Below are 27,955 nucleotides of genomic sequence, written 5' to 3' on the forward strand. Positions count from 1 at the left end.
TCTTCAAAAGCACTCTAGCTTAGCAAACTACTCATTCCACTTTCCAAGACAATATAATAATACAATATTGTAAATTTCACACATTCCACTTTCCAAGACAACATAATAAATGCAATACTGTAAATGCAAACTCATCATATTCCCACGTTTCGTTTTTATCACAGTGTTGTTTATCTACTTTTTACCATAGTTGTCACTGTCGCCATGGCCTCAACAAGTTCATGCATCACCACCGTCCATTATGATATCATTCAGGCTCACCTCCCCACCCGCCTCGTTGGTACAACGCTCACCTCCACCACCTCTGCACCGACCAGGATCTCTGGCAAGACATCTATACCGCCATGTGGCCTTCCCTGGTTGACCACATTGCCTGCCAAGTCATCTTTGCCATCCCCAGCAGCCACCAATCCATTTTCTCCAATGGTTTCTCTTCCCTTATGTTATCTATTTTTGACTCAGCAAGTCACTGATTTTAGTTAGACCGGCCGATTCATTCCCATTCATACCAGGTCACACCAATTTGTTTGTATGTCCAATCCATTACTCTAGCCAAACCAAGTCACCACCAGTTTACTAAACCCTAAACCAGTTTTCGGTTCGAACCGACTGATCCGGTCCAGGTTTTATAACAATGCCTCAAATAGACAAATATCTTACACCGCCCTTGAATAAGACCGCGATCCAAACCTCCCGACCACTCCAATAAGCAAAATCATTAATCTTAAAAGGGCATCCTGACCATAAAATAAAAAAGCCCTTGTGCCATGCAAGCATGGTTTCAAAAACATTATTTGAAATCAAAAATACCACACGGCAAACCCAACGAAATTAATATCTACCTTCAATATGTAAGAGGGGCAAGAATGACGAGAAAAAGGTCATTACATCAGTGAACATTGTCCAACTGAACCAAATAAAAAATTGAAAGAGAATGGAACATTCAAATTTATCATCCTTTTGCAAGCACTAATGTGATAATGTAACATTTAAATATTACACTATAAATGTGGCTAATGGCAACTAAAGCAAACATTAATCCTTATGTTTTCTTCTCTTTGATTTTCCTCCATCAGAGGACAGAGAGGAAATGCCAGTGCTATGACCATGATGTTTTGCATTAGATTTGTCCTGATTAAATGGGTCGACTGATTTAGAGCTTTTTGGAATATTTGATGGCTCACTAACTTCAGATAAAGAGCTTTTCTGTCTGCTACCTTTTGACGATTGTGTGCTTCGATGATTACCACTTTGCATAGGAAAATATCGGGACGAAGTTGTCACTGTGACTCCCGCAGAATTTCGATGTGCTTGTCTTGAGTTGGTTGAATTGAGCTTTTCAAGTTCTTTAGGATCAGGGTAATGAACAACAGAAATTCGCTGCGAAATCTTTCCAGCTGTAGAGAGGATTGAGATAAATTATTTATTTTAGTGCTTAACTCAAATAGAGTTAAAAACCCATAAGAAAATTAGAAGTACCATGATAGACAACAATCATAAGAATCAGATTCTTGTGAGACAACATGGCAAGAAAAGTGGTCAATTACAGCAAGGGAAAATCCAATCCAATATAATCTTCAAAAAAAAAAGGATAAAAATTGAAAATGAATAAAGAACATAGTGTTTCTAAAAAACATGACTAAAGAGAAAAAGATACTGGTCAATTTCACAACTATATTTAATCGCTACAGTAAAGCTTGCAAGAATATTGGATTTATACACAGTTTATATATGAAAAACAACATGGAAAGAATGAATTGAACGAAAATATTCAAGCCTCCGATCAAGGTTTCTTGGAGGAAAATACAAGACCACCTCTACCCATGGAAAGAATGAATTGAACGAAAATATTGGACCACCTCTACCCATTTAAATCAAACTCTTTCAACTTTTCTCGCTAGAACCTCCATCAATTCGTCACACATGACCAAACCAACAAAGACAAATTTCCATCATCTCAATAAATGATACTTGATTTATCTTTCCTTATATATCCATTCAACATGCTCATCTGCACCATGCTTACTTTTTGCTCTTGTTGGCAATTCAATTCTTATTAGAGAAGTTACACCAGTAACTTACAGAGCTGTATGCTGCTGCTGATTATTACAGCTGTATCTCAAGGTTTCTGTTAAGTTCTGATAGTTGTTGAAACTGTAATTCAGATAGGATCTGCTCTCTATTACAGATCTGGTAGAACTATGTTAAGAGTTGTTGAGGTCTGTTACCTTGCCCTGCAAGCCCCTATTGTATCTTGATAAATTCATCTCTGATGATAAAGAGATGGTTTAATTTATGTAATAAGATCATGAGGATCTTTTCAGAGAAATAGCTTCTTTCTTTTTCACATCCCTCTTTTTCTTTTCCTGCACCTCTTCACTTTCTCAATGATGGTATCAAAGCCCTCTAAAGGACCTCAACCACCAGCTTCTGTGGCTTCTGCACAGAAAACATCTTCAGCTGCTAGTGATTCTTCTACTGCAACAACACAATTTCATCATTGGATGCCACTCGCAGCAAGAACAGTCCAGTTCTCTTTTCTCATTTGATAGCAGTGAAACTCAATGAAAATAATTATCTTCTATGCCGGTAACCAAGGCTCATCATCTCAATTGTTTCATAGTAAATCCGCAGATTCCTTTTCGTTTTGCTACCGAAGAAGACAGAGGTGCAAATTGAGGCATTGATGCCTTTGCAGAGGAAGAGCAGGACCAAATGTTATTCTCCTGGCTCTTGTCTTCATTGTCAGAGACTATGCACACTAGGATCGTAGGTTGTGTGCATTCCTGGCAGATTTGGGAGAAAATTCACAAGCATTTTCACTTGAAAATGACTGCAAGATCCAGACAACTGTGATCTGAATTACGGAGTATGAAGAAAGGTAACAGAACCATTTCAGAATACCTTCTGCAATTGAAAACTCTTGCAGACTCTGTTGTCTATAGGAGATCTAATTAGAGAGAGAGATCATGTTGACTACATTCATGACAGACTGTCAGAAGCGTACAACGCATTTGTAACCTCAATCAACAGCAGAGAGAATCCCTGCTCAGTGGACGAACTTGACTCTACTCCTTGCTCATGAAGCACAAATTGATAAGTACAGAAGCTCCTCATTATTAGACACCTTTTCTGTGAATATGACCCACACTTCTGCTTGCAATAGTCAGATCTAGTCTAAATTGGCACCTACTCCAGCACCTCAAGCTCAATCTTCGTCTTATCAGACTTTTGATCAACTGCAATGGCAGTTTCAATCTGAGCCTGGGTATGATGGCTTTGGATTTGCACAGGTGAATGGTGCTGAGTATGGTTATGGTCGTGGATACCTTGGAGGTTGCAATGGTTTGTGGTCAATCTGGCTGTTAGAATATATTAAATATGATTAGATATGATTAGTCTGTAATTATTATGATTAGATATGATTAGTCTGTAATTAATTCTGATTGTATTAGGTTTGTATTAGGTCTGGGCCTTTCACTTAAGCCCATTAGAGTCTCTATATATTGTAACCCTCTAAATTAGATCAATACACAACATATTATTTTATAATCAAGTTGGTATCAGAGCTCTTTTGTTCTGAGGACCCTCGCTTCCGCTTAGAAACCTTGTTTTTGCTTTAAAACCTAAGCCCACTGCTTAGGAGTCCTCTTTCTTTTCCGTGCGTCCTTCCGGCAAGCCATCTAGGGCTGTAAACAGCTTTTGAGTAATTTTCCAAACGCGTCAGCACCGTCGACGGCCACCGGAACCACCGTCCGCCACTAGGACCACTGTTCAGGCCACCGGAGACGTTTTTCCGGCGACTTTTCAGACCAGACGTCACGCGATCAGGACCGTCTCCTCCCAGCGATCAAGTCTGTGGAGGTCCGGTCACCAACGCATCCCTCACGCGCCGTCACGCGCCGCCCACCTACTCTGCACGTGGGCCTCACGCGCCACCTTCTACCGGCGCGTGTGCACTACTCCGGAGGCTTTTTCCGGCCGGTCTTGGACAGAGAAGCTCGCCTTCTCCTCCCCTTTCTGGATCTGTGATTGTTTCTCTGTGGATCTGACTTTAGACGCGTGGTTCTCCTTGATTGGATGTCGTTTGCCTTCGTTTACGGCTTTTATATTTTATCTTTAAATGGCAGCAGCATCTCTTGATCTCTCGGAGGTTAACTCTCCTTCTATTGTTGCAAATATAGCTCAGTCAGACAATGCATCATTTGGTTCAGGTTCGGACTATGCTGCACTCCAAACTCCTCTCAGGAAGGCTTCTCCTCAGTCTCAGCCTTATACTGGTAATCCTGTTGCTTGTGTTTCTCATTCTACATCACTTGACTCTTGGATATTTGACTCTGGTGCTACCGATCATCTCTGTGGTAATAAGGAACTTTTTACATCTCTTACTTATTCTGATCATTTACCGTCTTTTACCCTTGCGGATGGAACCAAAGCTCCAGCTCGTGGGATTGGACAAGCTCGTCCGACCTCTACCTTGGCCCTGACATCTGTCTATTACATTCCTGGCATCCCTTATAACTTAATTTCTATTAGTAAGTTGATCCACTCCCTCACTTGCATCATTACTTTCTCTAACCATTCTGAATCTGTGCAAGATCCGGGTACGGGGAAAATGATTGGAGTGGGTCGTGAGTCACGGGGGCTTTATTATCTAGATGTGCCTCGTCCTTCAGTAGCATGTTCTCTCACAGAATCTCCACAACTTATCCACAGTCGCCTTGGTCATCCAAGTCTTTCAAAGTTGCAGAAAATGGTTCCTTTTTGTCCGGTCTTCAGTCTTTAGATTGTGTGTCATGTCAACAAGGGAAGCATACACGCTCCTCTTTTGCCAGTTGAGTCAATAAACGAGCTGATGCCCCTTTCTCTCTTGTTCATTCAGATATCTGGGGTCCAAGTCGTACCTTGTCTGTCTTAGGTTTTCGGTATTTCGTTACCTTTATTGATGATTTTTCCCGTTGCACTTGGACCTATTTAATGAAAAATCGCTCTGAGTTATTTTCCATTTATAAAAAGTTTTCTACTGAGATCCATACTCAATTTGGTGTTTCTATTCGTATTCTACGTAGTGATAATGCTAAGGAATATGTTTCTATTGATTTTTCTAATTTCTTGGCCACACAAGGTACTTTACATCAAACTACTTGTCCTCACACTCCACAACAAAATGGGGTGGCTGAACGTAAAATCAGACATCTCATTGAAGTTGCCCGTACCCTTCTTATTCAAATGCAGGTTCCCCTTCACTTCTGGGCAGATGCTGTACTTATCTCTTGTTTTCTCATCAATCGCACGCCTTCATCTGTGCTCAACAATGACATTCCTCATAATCTATTGCTTCCAGATGTTCCTCTTTATCCTCTAACTCCACATGTCTTTGGTTGTACTTGTTTTGTTCATAATCTCACTCCTGATAAGGATAAGTTAACATCCAAAGCCTTTCAGTGTATCTTTCTTGGTTATTCTCGTCTTCAAAAGGGTTATCGTTGTTATTCTCCTGACCTTAAGCGTTACTTAGTTTCCGCTTATGTCACTTTTCTTGATCAACAACCCTTTAATTCTATCCCATCTCAGTTGTCACAGGTTGATCATGTACTTCCTATCCCTTTTCTTGACTTGTCTTTGCCAGCTGCAGGTGCTTCTATTCCAGATGAGCAACCTATTGCTTCTATACCTAAGGACCGTCCACTTCTCACCTATCAGCGTCGCAAAACTATGCCTCCTGTCGACTCGACTCTTGCTGACTCATCGCCCACTACTGTTGCTTCTTCCCCTCCGGATCCTTCATCAGAGACTCTTCCCATTACTCAAAGAAAAGGTACACGTACTACTCGTAACCCTTATCCTCTTTATACCTTTTTGAGCTATGAGCGTCTTTCTTCACCTCATTTCACCTTTGTTTCTAGTCTTTCTTCTATTTCTATTCCTAAGACCACAGGTGAAGCACTTTCCCATCCAGGGTGGCGCCAAGCAATGCTTGATGAGATGACTGCACTTCATTCCAATGGCACTTGGGACCTTGTTTCTGCTCCTCCAGAGAAGTCTATAGTTGGTTGTCGTTGGGTTTTTACTGTGAAAGTTGGACCTGATGGCCATATTGATTGTCTCAAGGCACGTTTAGTTGCCAAGGGTTTTACTCAAATCTTTGGCCTTGATTATAGCGATACATTTTCTCCGGTGGCTAAGATGGCATCAGTCCGCCTCTTTCTTTCCCTTTCTTCATGTTTCTAGTCTTTCTAGTCTTTCCCTTGCTACTATTCCCCTGACCTTAAGCGTTACTTAGTTTCCGCTTATGTCACTTTTCTTGATCAACAACCCTTTAATTCTATCCCATCTCAGTTGTCACAGGTTGATCATGTACTTCCTGTCCCTTTTCTTGACTTGTCTTTTCCAGCTGCAGGTGCTTCTATTCCAGATGAGCAACCTATTGCTTCTATACCTGAGGACCGTCCACTTCTCACCTATCAGCGTCGCAAAACTATGCCTCCTGTCGACTCGACTCTTGCTGACTCATCGCCCACTACTGTTGCTTCTTCCCCTCCGGATCCTTCATCAGAGACTCTTCCCATTACTCAAAGAAAAGGTACACGTACTACTCGTAACCCTTATCCTCTTTATACCTTTTTGAGCTATGACCGTCTTTCTTCACCTCATTTCACCTTTGTTTCTATTCTTTCTTCTATTTCTATTCCTAAGACCACAGGTGAAGCACTTTCCCATCCAGGGTGGCGCCAAGCAATGCTTGATGAGATGACTGCACTTCATTCCAATGACACTTGGGACCTTGTTTCTGCTCCTCCAGAGAAGTCTATAGTTGGTTGTCGCTGGGTTTTTACTGTGAAAGTTGGACTTGATGGCCATATTGATTGTCTCAAGGCACGTTTAGTTGCCAAGGGTTTTACTCAAATCTTTGGCCTTGATTATAGCGATACATTTTCTCTGGTGGCTAAGATGGCGTCAGTCCGCCTCTTTCTTTCCCTTGCTACTATTCGTCACTGGCCGCTCCTTCAACTTGACATCAAAAATGCCTTTCTTCATGGTGATTTACAAGAAGAAGTTTACATGGAGCAACCACCTGGTTTTGTTGCTCAGGAGGAGTCTGGAAAGGTGTGTCGTCTTCGGAAATCCTTATATGGTCTCAAGCAGTCTCCTCGAACATGGTTCAGTCGCTTCAGTTCTGCTGTTCAGGCGTTTGGCTTAATCCGCAGTAAAGTTGACCATTCTGTGTTTTATAGTATTACATCTCCTGATAAGTGTATCTATTTGTTAGTCTATGTTGACGACATCATTCTCACCGGAAGTGATCAAGACGGAATTCGTCAGTTAAAACAGCATTTGTTTAGTACATTTCAAACAAAGGACCTTGGGAAGCTGCGTTACTTCTTGGGAATTGAGGTGGCGCAATCCAGACAGGGCATTTCTATCTGTCAAAGGAAGTATGCCTTGGATATCCTAGAAGAAACTGGTATGTTGGGGAGTAAACCAGTTGATACACCCATGGATCCTAATGTCAAGTTATTGCCCGGACAGGGGGAGCCGTTATCTGATCCTGGACGTTATCGGAGGCTAATTGGGAAGCTCAACTATCTTACTGTGACTAGGCCAGATATTTCTTTCGCTGTTAGTACGGCTAGTCAGTTTCTTGATTCCCCTTGTGATTCACATTGGGATGCTGCTGTGAGGATCCTCCGATACATCAAAGGAGCACCAGGAAAAGGTTTGTTGTATTTAGATCAGGGAAATACAGAAATTTGTGGTTATTCAGATGCTGATTGGGCAGGATCACCCTCGGACAGGCGCTCTAACTCTGGCTATTGTGTCTTCTTTGGAGGAAACTTAATTTCGTGGAAGAGCAAGAAACAACCTGTTGTTGCTCGATCTAGTGCAGAAGCTGAGTATCGTGCAATGGCAAATGCTACCTGTGAGTTAGTCTGGTTAAAGCAGTTGATTCAGGAGCTTCATCTTTGTGAACAGAAACAACCCATGACACTCATCTGTGATAATCAAGCTGCGCTACATACATCTTCTAATCCTGTCTTTCATGAGAGGACCAAACATATAGAGATTGATTGTCACTTCATTCGAGAAAAGATTCAGTCAGGAGAAACAAGACTGCTTTCGTCAACTCCTCTGATCAACTAGCGGATGTCTTCACTAAAGCTCTTAGAGGTCCTCGGGTTCAATATATTTGTAACAAGCTTGGTGCTCACAATATATACGCACCAGTTTGAGGGGGAATGTTAGAATATATTAAATATGATTAGTCTGTAATTATTATGATTAGATATGATTAGTCTGTAATTAATTCTGATTGTATTAGGTTTGTATTAGGTCTGGGCCTTTCACTTAAGCCCATTAGAGTCTCTATATATTGTAACCCTCTAAATTAGATCAATACACAACATATTATTTTATATTCAAGTCTGGCCATGATATAGGCACTTGCTGGCATTGTTTTGATCCAAACTTCATTCCAGTCTCTAAGCTCCCTGTGGAACCTCCTACACCATATCCACATGCTCCTCTGCACTCTCGGGCATATTCTCAACAAGCTCCACAGTATCCTATGGTCCCACCTCCATCACACTGGCCTCCGAATTCAGCTGTTGGTTCAACTCAGGTATCCAATTCAACTAATTCTTACCCGAGCCAACAGCAGCAATACTCACCCAACTCAGGTCACTAAGTGCTCCGAATCAGAATTTTCATGTTGGTTCGATGGACTCTCAACCTTAGCAGTCCTCCTTTCAAAGCAATGGTTCTACCCAGCATGCTCCAGCCCCACAGGATCTGCTCACAGGACCTCCAGAGTTGCCTGTACTCAAGAGGTTTCCCGATTCTGCAGCCACACACCGTGTGACCACTGAACTACAAACTATCTTGCAAAGTTCACAGTTATCAGGCTCGGATCAAGTGTTTGTGGGCAGTGGGCATGGTCGGTCCAACACCTCCATTCATTCAACAAGTTTTCCTTCAACTCTATTCCACTGAAACCACATACCACCTTACACTTATGAAATCTTCTTGCGCCCTCTATCACTAAAAATCTTGTCAGGGTTAGTAAGTTTGCTCGGGATAATTCAGTTCCATTGTAACTCTTGTTTTGTCAAATCACAGGACACTAGTGAGGTACTGCTGGAAGGTTATTTGGGATCTGATAGATTGTAAAGATTCTATGGCATTCAATTGCCTCAATCTCCAGTGGCTGCCTCTCCTGTTTGTGGGAAAGCAAATGTTAATCCTGTTTCTGTTGCAAGTTTTGTTCTGTTGTAAATAAAATCCCAGCTGTTCTATCTTGTACTTCTGCTACTTCTACAGCTTCTGTTCTAAGAATTCTACTGTAATCAGGACTGATGATGTACAAAGCACTTCCTCCTCCTACACTCTTTGGTACTGCAGGTTAGGTACCCTCACCATGAGGCACTCAACTCTGTAAAATGTAACATTTCTGTTGGAAATAAAATTGGTATTGGTGTCTGTCCAGCTTGCTGCATGGGGAAGGCACTTCACATTCCCTCTCATCCCTCTTCTTAAGTTTATACAGTTCCTTTTTCTTTAGTCTTTAGTGACCTTTGGGGGCATGCTACCATTATTTCTTCCCATACTCATACTACATTACATTTGTTGATGCTGCCACTTGATTTACTTGGACTTTTCCTTTAAAAACAAAGAGTTAAGCTCTAAATTCCGAGAAACAGTTTCACATCTTTGTCCAGAATCAATTTCATTGACTATCATTTCCCTCCAAACTGACTGGAGAGGTGAAGTTTGGCATTTCACACAGCTTTTGGCTAATATTGGCATAGTTCGTAGAATTATTTTCCCTTATACTCATCACCAAAAGGGTATGGTTGAAAGAAAGTACAGGCACATTGTTGAGATGGGATTAACACTACTTGCTCATGCCTCATTACCCTTCAAGTTTAGAATCATGCTTTTCTTGTTTTTTATTTCATCATCAAAATGGATGTGCTTGTTTTCCCCTTCTCCGACCTTATAATGGTCACAAACTTGATTTTAGGTCCAAGGAGTGTTTATTTCTTGGCTACTCATCTCATCACAAGGGCTAAAAGCATCTCAGTGCAGTGACTCTACATTTCAAAAGATATGTTTTCCAAATCTGTTTCCCTCTTCCACTACAAAGGCTCCTACAGTCTCATTATCTTGTCATATTTCTCTTGCAACTTCTTCTAAGGTTTGAAGTCTCACTCTATTTACTTCAGTTTCTTCTTCTCTTTGTGTTCCTTCTTCTAATAATTCATCTCCTTTACCTAATTCTAGTCATATTCAAGCTACACCTTCTTCAGCCACCAACAACACCACTCCTTCAATTTCCTTGCATTACTCACTTCCTGCTCCAGTGGGTTACTGATGGGCCTAAAAGTGAGAGAGTTAGTTAGTTAGGGAATTCTTCTAGAATATTCTTAGGAAATAGGATAAAAATAAAGGGAATGCTGGGAGTGGGGTATGCATGTATTGAGTGAATATTAGGGGAATTGGGGATCTCTTGGACCCTACGTTTGTTGGTTCTAAGGGTAAGCTAGTGGTCTTTTAGTGTATTATTCTGCAACTAGTGTTTGTAAGGAGCTTGTTCATTACTGTTTCCTTCAATTTACAATAAATAAAATTGGGTTCCATCAGTTCCTCTCCTATTTCCTTTTCCAGCCCAGCCAACTCTATTGCTAGTCCCGTCCAGAATTTCAATTCTCCTCTTGTTACCTCTTTTTCTTCTCCTTCCACTCCCACTCTATCCTCGTGTTCCTCTTCTCAATACAAATACCTGCCTTCTTCTGCTATTGGTTCACCCTCACCCACTCACTCCATTCTCACAGGTTGAAGACCACTGCCTGTACTGCTCTAGTAACTCATATGGACCCTTGCTCCCTTGCTTCCATCTACACAAGCCATTGGTTATATGCGGGTCTTTTGCATAAAGAAAATCCTCATAGTTCAATTCGTAAAAACCAAACTAGATTGGTTGCTAAGGGGTTTCATTAACAACTTGGTTTTGATTACAATAAAACCTTATCACCCATGGTAAAGCCTATTCCTATCCGTATTATGCTAACCTTGGCTCTAACAATTAATTGGCCTTTGCAGCAACTTGATATCAGAAATACTTTCTTAAATGGAATGCAGCATGAAGAGTGTAAAAGTTCCAATCTCTTGGCTTTCAATCATCCAATAAATCTCTTGCAAACTCAACAAAGCTTTGAATGGGCTAAAACAGGCTCCTAGAGCTTGATTTGAGAAGTTTGGTCACACTTTGCTAAGTCTTGGCTTCAAATGCAACAAGTGTGACCTACCCTCTTCATTCTTCACAATGCATCACACTGCATTTATATTTTGGTTTATGTTGATGATATAATTATCACATGTGCTTGTTCCCAACAGATCCAGCAGCTCATTGCTAAGCTTAATGCTGCACTGGCTTTGAAATGACTAGGCAATCTTGACTATTTCCTTGGCATTGAAGTGAAACATCTGGTGGTTGCACTTTTTATCACAAGCAAAATATAGTCGAGACTTGCTCTCTAGGGCTGGTATGCCTGAGGCCAACAGGATCTCTAACCCAATCCCAGGTGGTTGCAAACTTTCTATGCATGGGGCTGATTAAATGTATGATCTGCACTTGTATAGGTCCACTGTTGGGGCCCTCCAATCGGCTACTTTGACCAGACCGGAAATTGCCTCAGGTATTAACAGAGTTTGTCAATTTCTTTCCAACTTATTGAAGAGCATTGGAAAATTGTGAAGGGCATTCTTAGGTACTTAAAGGGTACTACTCATGGTTTGGTACTGCATCCTGCTGTCCCTAATCAGTCCAGAATATATTTATTAGCCTAGTGTGATGCTGATTGAGCCACAGACCCTAATGACATTCCACATCTGGTGCATGCTTGTTTCTTGGGCCAAATCTTCATTTCTTGGTTGTCAAAGAAGCAATTCCTTGTTGCTAGATCTAGTAGAGGCAGAATATAGAAGCTTAGATACCACTGCCAGTGCTGCTCAAATACTTTGAGTTCAGACCCTACTCCAGGTATTACAAAACTCTATGAGCAATGTAGTCAAACTCGAGATCCTACCTAAGATCGGAAGAAGGTGGAAAAATCGTAAATTGTGGAATCGGCACAAATCGTAATATACTACTACCTAAGATACAAAATTTTAATAACATACACTTCATTGTACTCTTATTTAACCTAAAATACTTTGATTCCAAAAGGCCCTCTCCACAACTTCAGAATTTACTCCCCCTCTCTTTCTCATCTCAGACTATTTTATGCACAAAAAACATTGCATAAAGACACTAACTCTTGGATGTTCCCAATAAGTACACCCAACACCAATGTAAACAGGTATGGACTCGGTCCTCTCAATGCAAACTTATTTTCAAAAAATTTGTTACTCCTAGCAAAAGCAGCCATCAAACTCAAATAATACTGATACTAATACTACTACTACAAAAACCAAAGGGAAAAAAAAGGTGGGCAAAATCCCGGTGCGCAAAGCTCCCCGACTTGCGCAGTTAGGGGTGAGGGTTGATTGCACAAAACTTTAACCTTGCATTTTTGCAAAGAGGTTGTTTTCCAGACTCAAACCTATAACCTTTCGATCACAAGGAGCAACGCCCTCACTACTACTACTAAAACTATTGATGATAATAATAATAATAATAATAATAATAAAGTTCTCTAGAAGAACTAGAATAATATTATTTCACAGCACAATTGTCAAAGAATTCTTACATCAAACATGACATAAACAAACAACAAAAGATTCATTAAAAACTACATAAGTTGGAATCATATTAGTTTAAATCACTGTAGTTATCAGCCTTCATATTAGAGTAACGGAGGAGAATTTTAAAAAAAATCTATAAATGCATACCAATTTTTGGTTCTATATCAGAGGAAACAAAAACTGTTTCATCTGGCTCCTGGGCAGCAAAGCTGACAAAATGTTCCTTCATGACTAAAAGGTCATGAAAGGGGCAAACCGGAGTAGTTGTAAAACTGTTCCTTCATGATTGAAAAGCCATAGGTTCGAATCCAAGAAACAGTCTCTTTGCAATTATGCAAGGGTAAGGCTGCGTACAAGGATTTCTTCCACCCCACACTCGCTAGTCGGGTTTAACGGGGAGTGAAATTTTTTTTTAGTTTTCAGCCTTCATATTAGAGTAACGGAGGAGAATTTAAAAAAAAAAATCGATAAATGCATACCAATTTTTGGTTCTATAGCAGAGGAAACAAAAACTGTTTCGTCTGGCTCCTGGGCAGCAAAGCTGACAAAATCATATACTTTCCCTGCAAACATAGTGACATGAAAATTAAGGCACTTGTTGCAAAGCAATCATATTCATATCATACAAACATAAAAAATTATATCATCTGCCAACTGGAGATCAAGATGCAGAAATTGAAAGAGAGAACACAGTATTGATGATGTCACAGTTGATTCATTTTATTTACCAGATGAACCCTCAAAGCTAGCCAGTTTTCCATCATTATGAAGGTTGAGAGACAATTCCTGCCCATCAATGTCAGATAACAAATCCTGCACAACATGACACACACATCAAGTAAGAGGTTAACAGCAATGATCAACATAACATCAAACAGAGGCTTTTCTACCATCAAATGGATTTTAACACAATAAAAATTAATATTAATAGAGGCCTGATAAAAAAGAAGTTAATAACTTATTGATGCCAGTCAATGAGTTAACAAGCAAAAGGATATCCAAACAAGTTCTAATTTTTATTTTATTACTTTTAACTTTGCTTGATATCACACTAGATTTTTCACTCTTATAATAATAATAATAATAATGATATTACTCCTTTGTTTTTTTTTGTTTTTTTTTTCATTTAGTTGGTAACAGTAATTGAGATTCAATTTAGAAGGAAGAAATAAAAAAATAACCATAAAGAATGAACTTACATTGGAAAAAGGCAATTTAAGGAGCCAAAGTTCGGTGGAGTCAGTCAAGTTAAGATCAACTAGTGCTTCATTACTGTCTTCCACGAATTCTGAAGGAGGCCTGTAACCTTCCACACTCTCTGAATCCACCATTGACATTGCCGCCTAAACAAATGTACACAATACATCAAGGTTACAAAATATACCTATATTATCCAAAATCAAAAGGAAACACAACAATCATTATTAAATAACAGAACCACTATATAACAAAGTCCATATAAGCAAAACTAAGATCATGTTTATCAGTAAATGCCCAAAATTCAAATACCGTTGCCAAGCGTAACTCATTTTACCATAAGAACATATTCTCCACGCTAGTATCAGAGCATTAACTATTGGGAATTCAGTATTACATGGATTATTATTCAGATTTGACGTTTCCCACACTTGGGAACACAAACTTGATCAAACAGGGACAGTGAGAAAGAGAAGTGGAAGAAGAGAATGCTTACTCGAAAGTCAAGAGTCAAGATGGTAGAGCTGAACCAGTCTCTGTTAAATAATGTGTTTACAAGAACAGCACATAGGGCAAAAAAAAACACCACCTCTGAGCCCTAGGGAGACAGCATCACTTATTTATTATTAAGAGAGAAAAAAAAACAATTAAAAGAAAAACAAGTGCCCTTCGACTCCTCAACCAAAAACACAACCAACCTCTAATTCTCGTGAGATTGGGCCTCACCGTTTTCTTTGTGATCTATTGCCTTCACTTTCCTACCTAGGGTTATAAACGGGCAGCGGCCTAACTGGGGCTACAGTCCAGCATAGAATAAGCGATGCTTATTTAAAAAATAAATTATAGGCTTTTTTTTTTTTTTATATGCCATCCTATGAATTATAGGGTGACTTATAATAAAATGAATATTATTTTAATTATTTTTTATTATTGAATGTTTAATAAATTTAAATATGCTACCAAATCTAGGATGGGATTCTTATTTTTTAAACTTAGGTCAAGTTAAATTTATAATTTGAGTCTAATAATTAACAGACCAGGTTAGTCTCATAATTTTTTACACAAATTTAACCTATTTAAGTGAAAGTTCAGCTCATCGGAGCACATTTATACCCTTATATCCTACCCGTAGAGAAAAATTTCAATAATACATGCCTATTGAATTTTTTAGTGGTCTCTCACAAACAAAAATTGTTTTCCTTATTATATCCCTACTCTTCTTTTCTTAACCATATTTATCGCTCTATTTGTGAGTGGGACACCAACATGGAAAAACTTCTCCTACCCCAGAGTTCCAAGTATTAAACCCTAATAAAATAGTTTCAGAAAAAAAATTGTTGTAAGGTGTCATTGTCTAATTTTTTTCAAAAAATAAATATTCTTTTTACTGAAAGATTAATTTTAAAGTGACGGTTAGAGTAGCAAATGGATTATTACGTGAAAAAGATAATACTATTGAAAGATAAATTGTAATTAATTAAAAAATAATTTCTATATAGCTTTTTTTGAGCCCGTTTGTTTGGGCTTCACAAAAAAGTAACTTTTATCTCTTCCTTATTTTAGAAGTATTTTTTATAAAAGTTAAAGCTATTTATATTTTTATAAAAATATTTAGTTTTTAAAAAAAAATATTTAACTTTTGACTTTTACTTTTCTTAAAAGTTAAAATTTTTAGCTTCTGAAAAAAAAATTAGCTTTTTTTTGTGACTCTTGCTTTCTTTAAAATCAGACACTCAAACAAACTAAAAATGAGAAGTATTTTTGTAAAAAAAAAGCTCCAACCTCTATCGTGTAAAAGTTAAATGGTACAATACATTAAAAAAAAAGCGCCCCAAAAAAAAGTGTCATTCATAATGTGGAAAATACTATTTTTGACAAAAAATATTGTCATAAAATCATATTATTTGTAAAAAAATTAAAGGTTTATTCTCTATAATTTAATTTAAAATAAATTAAAAACTTATGCACATGCGCACGTACACGTGTGTACTTACGTGTGTCTGTATACATACAAATATATATATATATATATATATATATATTAATTGAGCACAAAATTAATAGCCTTGATATTTAATAATAAAAGAAACAACTTCCAAATAAGAGAAAGCCAATCAAATTAATTTACCCCAAAAAAAGCCAATTAAATTAGGCTGATAAAAAAAATTTCCCAATAAAAAGACTTAAATAAATAAAGAGAAACAAATAAAAAATAATCACATAGATAAACACATACCCAACAAACCAGAACAAGATATGTAGATGCATACAACACCTATAAGTCAAATAAAATATATATTTTTTAATGAAGATTTTGAAAAGAGGCAATTTTGTCAATTAGACATAAAAAGTACAAAGAATAAAGGCTTACTATAATCTGCAAAAGTTTTGAGAACGATTGTGAGTGATGGATGGCTTCGAAAGTACGAGAAGTTAAGAAGGGAGCAGAAGAGTAGCGAAATTTGATGGAGGAAAGAAGGGCATGGCAAAAGAATTTAGGGTTAAGAAAAAAATGTGTTTGCCAAGTGAGAAGAAAAAAGATTGTGAAAAATTATAAAAATTAAAAAATATAATATTTTATTTTTAATAATTGACCACAAACCCATTAAACGAAGGTGGCAAGGACTGCAAGACCAAGTCAACACTCAGGTCATGGTCCATGATAAAGCCTAGAGAAGCAAGCTTCTTTATTCGCCCAACCAGTTTGAGGACGTGTGGTCCAACAGCCATGCTCTCAAACAAAATGTAGCCAAACAGCTCTTGGAGGTCTCATAGCGCTCAGTTCTCCCTTGCTTATCATCATAAAGTTCTTATAGATGCAAAATTATGAAAGGAGCATCCACATGCTCATGCTGAAGTTGTTGAACCATAGGTCACCAAGATCAAAAAGTCAAGTTTTGATGATTGCAAAGCACCAACTAGCTCAACACACTTGCACAACATACAAGGCATTGTAACAAACTCCAAATGAAGCTAGAAGGCTAAACCAATATGCAAAAGTGAAGAAATAACTTCAAAGTGAAAAGTCGACTCTAAAGTCAAAGATTTAAGTCAAACAAGGAACCAGAAAAACTCAAAACATGAAGACAAAAGAAGAATCCTAGGACTCTAATCGACATATTCAGTTTGTAATAGTTTAGTTAATCTTGGGAATTTAGAGATTTAACTTTATTGAGCTATAACTCTCAATGTTGCATTATAGAAGCCATAAACTCATGCATAAGTGAACTTTTATACATAATCCATTCATACATGACACATACACATGGAACAATGTTCGATTAATTCCAGAAGCATACATACATGTATGAAAAGTGAGTAAAAAATCATTTAGAAATCAACTGGATCGAATTTTGGGTTGTTGTGCTCAAATATCCCGATATCCATATCCGGATATTGATCTAGTCGCGTGAGTTAACTAAAAATTAAGAGTCTAACGGCTATCTGTAACATCTCGAGCGCTGACGAGGGCGGGGAATGATCGTCGGTGCGAAATAGCATGGACAAGGAATGGCTCCTAACAAGCTTCCAGCGGGAGGTTACATGCAAGAATTAATCGAATCGACACCCGAAAGAGAGGGATTCCAAAGACTGTGTAGGTATGAGACTGCACAATTTGGGATAGCTTATAAGAATTGATCGGTACTACCTATACAAACAAGATGCATCAGCTTTTCGGTAGCCCGGATCGGAAGAACTCCACAGTTAAGCGTGCTTGACTTGGAGCAATTCTGGGATGGGTGACCTCCTGAGAAGTTTTCCCGGGAAGTGTGCGAGTGAGGACAAAGTACGCTGAAAAGTCTCGTGTTAGTGTGTGGGGATAATCGTTGATGCTTGCAAGTGGTCGAGCGTTAGAAGTGGTATCAGAGCAGGGCCTCTCTTCTAGTACGGTGTGGTTCGAGGACGAACCAAGCGTAAGCTGGTGGGCATGTAACATCCCGAGCGCTGATGAGGGCGGGGAGTGATCGCCGGTGCGAAAGGGCATGGACAAGGAGCGGCTCCTGACAGGCTTCCAGCAGGGGGTTACATGCATGAATGAATCGAATCGACACCCGAAAGAGAAGGATTCCAAAGACTGTGCAGGTATGAGACTGCACAGTTTGGGATAGCTTATAAGAATTGATTTGTACTACCTATACAAACAAGATGCATCTGCTTTTCGGTAGCCCAGATCGGAAGAACTCCACAATTAAGCGTGCTTGACTTGGAGCAATTCTGGGATGGATGACCTCCTTGGAAGTTTTCCCGGGAAGTGTGCGAGTGAGGCCAAAGCACACTGAAAAGTCTCGTGTTAGTGTGTGGGGAGAGTCATTGATTCTTGCAAGCAGTCGGGCGTTACACTATCTATTCATTCAGACTCTTATATAAACATCCAATGAAGGTTCATAAATCGGGATTAACACAGAAACACTGATTTAGCTATATTTTGACATCCTTGAGAAAAAGCTCAATATTGTAATTGATTCTGGATTGTTAGAGAGACCCTATAGGTGATAGGTTGAGAGTGATCAAAGGGTTGATCACAGTTCTTGTAAAAATTCCATTGTAAAATGATTTTCTAGACATTTGGACATAGTGGAATAACTTTTTTTTTCAACAATGAGAGATTACTCCTCTACTTTTTTCGTGAATCTTGCTACTGTAATTGATTCTGGTCTGTTGGAGAGACCCTATAGGTGATAGGTTGAGAGTGATCAAAGGGTTGATCACAGTTCTTGTAAAAACTCTATTGTAAAACGGTTTTCCGGACACGGGTTGGAAGCTTTGGACATAGTGGAATAACGACATCAGTCTGCATGTAGCTCTCAAGTGGTTAGAGAGTGAACAGGATAAATCTTGGCATGATTTTTCCTTTCCCTTCATATCTTTTGATAGTGTTGCAATATCTCTGTTATTGTATGTTTCAAATTCATTTTTACATTGTGAAGGTTTGATTTCTGTTTAATTTCGTTTTGGGCTGATTTCTTAGTAAATGGGTTTATTTTCTTTGTTTCTCGCAAAACAAGTTAATGCATAATTCATCCTTCTTATGTTTCTGCATTAGCCATTTTTTCTTTACAATTGACCTCAGAACTTAGGTTCTCTATTATAGGTTTAATCACCTAGAGACAAATATCCATAAAATAGTTAGTTTTAACAATAATTTGCCTCAAGATGGTAGTTCAACCAATAGGCCATCTTATTTCAACGGTACCAATTATCCATATTGAAAATATAGGATTTAGATCTTTCTAGAATCCATAGACTTAAGGGTCTGGACAATAGTTGAAGATGGATATGAATTTCCTACCACTTTCGATGATAATGGTCAAAGGGTTCCAAAGAAAGTTAATATCTTTAGTGACGGAGAATTAAAAGAAGCTTAATGGAATACTAAGGCTAAGAATTTGATAACTAATATTCTAGGTAGAGATGAGTATTTTAGGATTTCATCTTGTAAAACCGTTAAAGACGTGTTGAAAGTATTAGAAACCACTTATGAAGGCACTAGTTAGGATTTGTAAAAAATGATTTACTCACATCATTACAAGATTGAATGCTTTAGGTATCCATTACAATGATGAGCAAATGATCAACAACATTTTAAGGTGCACGACCAAGGAGTGGGATGCCAAGGTTTCGGCCATCTATAAATCGAAAGACCTTGACACAATGCAAATTCCTAAACTTTTTAAAATGTTCTAAGAATATGAATTTGAGATGAAAAAGCATGATCTAAGGGATCAAGTGTAACAGCCCATTGTACACCGGTATTGTTAACATTAATTATGATATTAAGCGCAGTTACAATCACAGCAATTCATTTATAAAAGTGCGAGTAAACTTTTTCTGTTTATTACGCGAGCATTTAAAACAATAAAAGCATAATAAATAAAAGCTGTGACCGTAACTGTAAAATATTTGTGGAATAATTATTTAAACTACTTTTATAACTTATTTTACTTCTCTTAAGTCACTAAGGGGTTCTCATAAATCCACTTAACTAAAATCTCACTTTTACGTTTTCTACATATCCGAACATGGTTCGGTCTTTAATTTTCTGCGGGAAAACCACATATAACAAGTCTCCCATATTTTAGTATGTTATTCTAGACTCAATTACCTTTCTATAAAGCTATCACACAAGTCATAAAGTTCTCATTTTCTCCGGATATCGCCGTTACAAGTTGGACAAGCAAATCTGCCAGCCAACCCCAAACAGCTCCAAACACCCTTCACTCAATCAATTATTCTGGAAACTCCACTAAACCGATTGCTCTCAAATTTTTATAAAACAAACTAGACACCTCAAGCTTCAATTTTATATATTATACACCTAATTTGACCAAGGAAAGAAGCGGGAATAAATTTCCCAAACTCGTTCCAGAACAGCCCAATGTGCAGTAGCCCACTGAACAGTCTGTGTTCTCTGCCTTCTACAGGCCGACACACAACCCAGAAAAATCCCAAATTTTGACACGAGATAGAGGACATCTCAAGCTTCAAAACAGCCTATGGAAAGTCCCTATCGGACCTCTGTGGAGGGAGACATACTCTCCCAAAGTTCGCCTAAATTCTGCCAATTTCTAGAAAATAAGCCAAAGTTTCCTTTGTTTTTCCAATAATCTCCAAATTTGCAAAAGTATTCTATGACCTCAATTTGTACCCAATAATTATTGGGTGGCACAGACAAGGACCAACAATGTCTTGGGGCTCTTATGACCCATCACAGTTTCTATCAAATTACTCCATTTCCATCACTTTACTTATATTTTCAAAATTAACATATTTCAATCATCATAATCCATTTGCATGCATTCTTTGAATTAATAAGCATCATTCACATCCTAGAATAGGCCTATTGCCCTTTCATCATATAACATACTTCATGGTTACATCAATTCATGTACAAATTACAATTTTTTCAAATGACATATTACACTTTATAAATCATAACCTTCAACTAACATAATACATAAAGTAAATACTCCAAAATAAACATGGTACTCAAGACTAAACTTAGACAAGATGGACGTCATGAACAAAATGATAATAATACTCCTAATCATATGCATTGTTCATGACCTAAGTCTAACCTAGGCCCAATGGCCAACAAAATGCAAAATATATGATCCTAAATCCAAATCATCATACGGGCTTCTTGCCCACCACTCCAGCTCCACTGCTATTTCCTGAAATAAAGCCCCCAAAGCGGGGTGAGATATACGAATATATCTCAGTAACCCAGAGGTTCCGGAGAATACTCCGCCCAAAGGTTCACTTCGATGCATATAAATAACATAACATAACATCTGTAAAACGGGATAAAACAAGAGATTTAGTGAAATAGGGGAGCATAAGGATACAAAATACGACGAAGCTGGAATGGTCAATGCCAAAACCACGCAACGTCCAGCCTATTGGCTTGGCATATAAGCCTACGGGTCTCAACCAAGGCGTGTTCCCAGAACATCAAACCAAAGCACCCTCCATTCATATCCACCCGAGACTTCCTAGTGTGCTCCTATCCGGATCACACACCACGACCCGAACTCCCTCACGGAGACCTATCCAGTGGAAGTCCGTAACGCCCGAAGGCAAACCATCTACTGGCCAGAGACACGGTACATCCTATGTACCAACACACATACAATATGCATGACCATGTTATCCTATATTATTTACATACACTTCCTACCATTACCCTCAACGGGCATGGTGGAACACACAAGGGGATCAAACCCCAGTACCAAGAGGTTACCTGTATAATCCTCTCCACGTAGCTCCAATGCAATATACATTCCAAGCTCGTTACACAACAGAAATGTCTACACAGAGGACATTCCAAATTATTTACCATTCATACCAAGAGGTTACCTGTATAATCCTCTCCACGTAGCTCCAATGCAATATATATTCCGAGCTCGTTACACAACAGAAATGCCTACACAGAGGACATTCCCAATTATTTACCATTCATACAAACACATGCAAGTTATTAACTCTACAAGCATGGTTCCAAGATACTCACCACAATCCCACTTGGTCCGGGACCAAGGGCAACCCACCAAGCTCACGGTTTGGAGTTCAAATCCACGTACGGCAACCTACAATGACCATGTATAGATCATCAACACACGGCAAATCTATCAAAATCCAAAAACGTCAAATTCCTCCCCCACACCTAGGTAGGTTCGGCCATTCAGTGTTATTTTACAAATTATTTTTCTAAATTTTCTTTTCATTTTTCTTAGGCACTCTTAGGTTACCAATATACCACTTTAGGTGTCACTTTTCATTTTATACCATCCTAACGTCATTTTGCCCAATTATTTCCTTCTAGGGACAATACACAATCCAATACACTCCATTATTTTTCCATTGATTTTCAAAGCTTCCAACCATCACACAACCCTTCTAATTACCATATAATACACAACACATCATCCAAACAATTTTTGCAACATCAATTCCCTTATTTTCTTTACAAGGCCAAATTCACCATAGACACACCCCAAAGGATTTTCAATCCAATTCAACTATTCCACACCTCATACAATCCCATTATAACATCATACAACCATACAACAACTCACTCACACAATCTTAACACAATTCCAATTCACAAAGTCATGGCATCATCCAAATTTTCCAAAGTTATGATCATATTTTCACCAAAAATTTTTATTGCATTTATAGCTCAAACATATCATTCCAAGACATAATCATCTAATACACATTTTCCATTTGAGCTCTCTAACAACACAAATCATCAAAAGCCCCTTTAGGGTTCATGAAATCAATCAAAAAATCAAACCATCAAAATGTGAGGAAACTTACTCAAAAGGTGGGTATAGGGCTCCTCCACATCATACTAAACCATTGGAGCTCCAAACAACTCAATGAACACAAATCTACAACACATGGTCGCGGGTTTGGGGGGGTTTTCTCAAAATGTAGTGGGTTTCATTGCTTAATACTACTACCAATGGGTTTGGAAGGTTGTTTCCAACAAATTTCAAGTCAAAGATCACTTGATTTGGTGCCTAGATGACTAAGTTAGGAGAGGAAGAATCAAAAACTAAAATGGAACCAACGGAGGGGGCTATCGTGGTTTGGAGAGAGAGAAGGGAAGGAGAGTGATGATAAATAGTCCTTACTTAGGTGTCTTAAGTGACTTTAAGTGAGGTGGGCCCCACCGCCACCTCACGTGATTTCTAACTAACTTGAATTTCCCTCTGATTCCACTAAGGGGGCGTTTGGTTCAGGAATTTTTTTTGGAATAGTAGGGAAATGAGATAGATAGAGAAATGATTGGAAAGATAGATAAAGTGAGATAGGTAGAAAAATGTAAAAAAAAGTTATTTGGTGGGGAAAAACTTTACTGGGAAAATTAGGTAACTTTATGAAATCAACAGTGCATTAAAAGCCAGATAACCGGTTTTCTGAAAAATCCCACCTTCAAATTGGGTTTCTAAACAGTGCGGATATCTATGTTTCTCATAAATCCAGACAAATTGGATAGATGGGTTTTTGGTGAAAAACGTTGAAACGAACATGGTATTTCTAAAAGCCATACTTGAGAAAGATAGATATCCGCTGAAAAGCTCCCAACCAAACACCACCTAAACGTCCATAATTTCACAACCTATTTAGAAACTCTAATTTTTAACATTAACCATTGTCATTTAATTACCCTTGATCAAATGAATCCTGAGTTTTCCGATCCTTCGGAGAAAATGCAGTTCTAAGCTGTTACGCGCGTCGTAGGCACGCTTCCCCAAACTTACTAATTTTCGTCAAATTTCATCAGAAATCATATTTCCTATTTCTATAAATACTTTATAACTTGTATTCAAAACCTAGAGCTCAAAACTCAATCGGCACGTTTTACAGTGCAATCGTACCGCGGTATTTTTACCCGGTAAAAATACTATTCACTGAATTTTTTGAAACTTGCCTAACCATTCAATTTTTTGTTCTGAATCCATTTCCAGGGTTATTTTCATCATTTGAGACCTTCTACTCAATTTTACCTTCCTAGGGTTGCGTGTTTGGCTATTTACCGTTTTACCCTTTCTTTGTATTTTAGCCGAATTTCCAGGATTTTCACTAATCCATCTCTTTAATCCTCATTTAATATATTAATATATGGTTTAGAAATGTGAGGTGTTATATCAAGCAAACAAGAGAACTAAAGGAGTTGCTCTCAAGTCCATTACCTCTAAAGAGCATGAGAAAATGAATCAAATGAGGAGGATATTGATATGGATGAAATGAGACTCTTCATCAAAAAGTATAAAAAATTCTTCAAGAAAAGGAACTTTCAAAGGTATGCTCCATGAGGATTGATATGTATAGTCCATAAAAAAATGAAAAAAAATACATGTTTATTTTTAATGAGTTTTGTTGCTTATTCGCAAAAATTGTTTATCTCTTTTGTAAAAGGTTCAGTTAATAATTAATAAAAATGGAACAGTTCAATATTTGCACAATACTTCTAGTTTAAAGTAAAATGGGCCAATACCGAAATTCTCGGTAAATAAAAAATAGATTTAAAATAAAAAATTTGAATTTTTATTTTAGATAAATAATAGTGCACTAAAAAAAAGCATTCGTTTATTATGAATAAGCAAAAATTCATATGATATTTATACAATAAAATAAGAATTTTTATTCAGAAACGTAAGTTTATTTTGAAAGAATTGATTATTTTCCATTACAATAAACCATCCAGTTCATCCTTCGGAACCATATCCCATCCTGGATTTGATGAAATAGGATGAATTGAGACGGTATTTTATAAATACATAATTATCTTGAATATATTAACTATTTCTTTTTTTTCGATCGCCAATAAACAAGGTGTTGTTCAAGGCAAAGGAAAAGGGGAATCTACTCCATCTAATTCACAAATTACATGCTTTGAATGTCGAAAGCAAGGCTACTATAGGAATGATTGTCCCACACTTGAAACCAAGCTTAAAAGTGACAAGCAATCTAGTAAATGCAAGAAGAAAAGAAGGAAAGCCTATATGGCATAGTATGAAGACTCTTTAAGCTTTAGCTTTTCTTCAAGGGAGGAAGAAGCCAACCTATGTTTGATGGCTAAGGAGGATGATTATGCAAGTGAGGTAAATTCTATATGTTCGTCTTATGACCCTTCCAATGATGAATTGAAAAATGCTTTTAAAGAAATACATGATGAAGCTATGTGTAATACCCCATCTACAGCCGATTTGTTAACTCACATATGGTACTTAAAGCGCAAAATAATTAAATTCTAAAGCAGAAGACTTAACAGATAATGAATTATTGCTTAAATAACAAGGTTACTTAACTTTTTTCTTCCTTTTCTTTTAAAAGCATCTATATAGTCGCGTACCTGTACAAAATCTAAACCTGATAACCTGTGATCATTATTGATGATCATAACACTATCTGAATATAATATCATGTACTATTCTGGATAGAACCTCATGGACATCATAACAACTGTGAATTGGAAAAAAAATCTAGGGAATTATGATCCCACTAAATAATCAACACCTGATAGACAACAATTCTAAACCATATAAATGAACAAACATCCATAACATAGCTCCATACCATTACTGATATCAACCTCTATAATGACATACTTACTTATACTTACTTCTGACATATAATGTTCTATAAAACTTCTTAATGCAATTACCCTGATGACAATATAAACATGTCTACACACATAACCAAAATGTCTTAACATCCATCATCCTGATATATTTATCTATGTATCACTCTGCACTGGTCCCTTGCCCTTTGAAGGCTCCATGCTACTGGTATACTTGTAATCTAAATTCCAGCCCCACGACGGGGTGAGAAATGAATCCCAATAAGACTCTGGGTTTATAGAGCAGTCTTCACCCAAGAGTTCACTTACTGCATGAAAGCTCAGATAACATAGCATAACATACACCATATATTTCAACTTACAACATATAATTCAACATATACAAACATATCCAGTGAATATACTTCAGGGCTATATCCCACATTAGGAGAATCCCACATATACTTATAATTATCTGGGGCTGCACTCCAGGTGTAACATCCCACGTAATTAGTAACATATATAATTGCTTTGAGGAATATTGATACTTATGTTAAATCTGAGTTATGAGCAATGCGTGCTTTGATTTCAAATTATATGGCTACTAGAGTGGAATTAAGATTAAGTTGGGAAAATTATTAGAATTATGATGATAGGGAGAATTTATTTTAGGCGTATAAAGCCTTAGAAATGATGTAGGAATTAATAATAGCAAACTATAGAGAGAATTAAAAAATAATTACAAGACTTGGGAAATTATTGGATCACAATAAATGGGTGAGTACCTAGTAGGCATGTGAAACCCTTATGATAAACATATAAATAAATTAATAGAAACATTTATAAGGATTAAAAATATTTAAAAGGCATGGAAAATTTATAGAATAATGGGCTAGTCATAAAACAACCAAAAGCCTTGGACTTAGATAATTTGGACTCACCCCTCTTGTATAGGCCGACGGTTCTCATGGGTTTGGAGAGCAAATGAGGTTCAACCCAACTATCTTAATATTGTCTTATCCTAGAATTTCCACAAGGCAGCCTTGGATTGGGTATTAGTTAACACATGGCAACCTCACCTTATCTTTCAACCACTTGTGCGCATAGGGGATGTAAAATTCTGACCCTTGTGTGCTTTTGAGGACTTACAAGTCAGCCATTGCCTCCCCATGCAGCCAATGAGGGGAGGGCAATCCTATTGCATGTCATTCTATTGGCTTTGCATTTTTAACATGACAACCTTCTCTCCCTTGAACCTTGTCCTGCGCATAGATGAAGTAAATAGGAATCTGACTTTTGTTATGGGCACAAGTTAAAGCCACCTTTATCAGCCATGCAACCATTAGAAACAAAAATAAATCTGCACTTAAAATTTTTCCCCTCAACCAAGATGTCCTATTCCCCCATTCTTCTTATTTTAGGCGCTGAACAGTGGGATACATCAGCTGAAAGTTTAACAAGTCCTTTTTCTCTAATCTCCCTAAACCGTGAGTGAAGGTACAGCAAAGAAACACAAGGTCTTGTATCTTTTTTTCCCCTCCTTTGATCGTGAGAAACAGTGTGAGACACACCAAGAGAAATCGCCAAACTACATCTTACCATCATCTTCTCCTCCTTGAAACCGTGGACCTTGGGGAGCCATCACCATTGAAGAACTCCTTCCATTTCCTTCTTGTCCAGCCGAGGTCCTTGATACAAAAAGGTATAGAGAGCTGTCTTCTTCGTTGTTTTTCCCCTACCTCGTTGGTTGATGGAACGTTCCCTTGTATGTAGGATTTAACCCAAGAAAATCTTCTTCTTCCTTCGTGCGCACACCCACCGTTGGAGGATTGAACTGCTGTGTTCGTGGAGTTTAGAAAGTGGTGTTGTTGCTCATTGCTCTATTCAGTTTTCCTTTGTGTGCTTGCAAGAGAGGTAAGCACAAACGTAGAACCTCTTCTTCTTTCTATAGCCAGGTCGTGAAGCATGCTTGGAATGTAGTTTTCGTTTATTTTATCCCCTTTTGATTCTGCCTTTTTGGTATCCTTGGACTCAAGTGTGAAAACTTAAAGAAAGTTAACATTGGAATAACCTTATAATAAAGTTTGGGGCTGTTGGTTCTGTTATAAATCAAAATAATAAAACAGCATGTTTGGACCCCTTATAGAGCACCCAACATGGAGTTGATGTGTTTGGAATAAATTATCTTAAATGGTTTGGTTTAGATGAAATCGATTCTGACTTGGTTTATCTCTAAAATTTTATGAAACAATGTGATTTGGACAGCATGCTTAGGCTATGGTAGCGTACCTTGTAAGAGGTAGTTGGATTTTTGAATAAGTTCTCATTGATGTTTGTTTACACAAACCCATTCTGTCTTGGTAAAATTCTGTTTTAAATTAGGTCCTTCTTGTATTAAAAATACAGCATGAGTTAGGCGTTGTTTTCACTCATTTATGGTCT

The 27,955-nt window shown here is 37.8% G+C and overlaps 1 protein-coding gene across 2 annotated transcripts; it reads right to left on the reverse strand.

The window, feature by feature from the left end:
* Nucleotides 1–835: 835 nt before the first annotated feature.
* LOC133297449 (mediator-associated protein 2) lies at nt 836–14,725 on the reverse strand. Of its 2 annotated transcripts, none has more exons than XM_061496595.1 (6): nt 14,640–14,725; nt 14,438–14,539; nt 13,944–14,087; nt 13,473–13,557; nt 13,224–13,307; nt 836–1,397 (listed from the first exon to the last, which is right to left on the reverse strand). In XM_061496595.1, the coding sequence occupies exons 3-6, from the start codon at nt 14,079–14,081 to the stop codon at nt 1,036–1,038; spliced, it is 669 nt and encodes a 222-aa protein (XP_061352579.1). In that variant the 5' UTR covers nt 14,082–14,087; nt 14,438–14,539; nt 14,640–14,725; the 3' UTR covers nt 836–1,035. The 2 variants fall into 2 exon arrangements, with proteins under 2 accessions (XP_061352579.1, XP_061352580.1); XM_061496596.1 differs by having other exon boundaries at nt 14,668–14,685.
* Between the last annotated feature and the right edge of the window lie 13,230 nt (nt 14,726–27,955).

The sequence above is a fragment of the Gastrolobium bilobum genome, unplaced genomic scaffold, assembly GCF_033153095.1.
Source record: "Gastrolobium bilobum isolate Gb01-03AN ecotype WA unplaced genomic scaffold, APGP_CSIRO_Gbil_v1 utg25662, whole genome shotgun sequence".
Lineage (NCBI taxonomy): Eukaryota > Viridiplantae > Streptophyta > Magnoliopsida > Fabales > Fabaceae > Gastrolobium > Gastrolobium bilobum.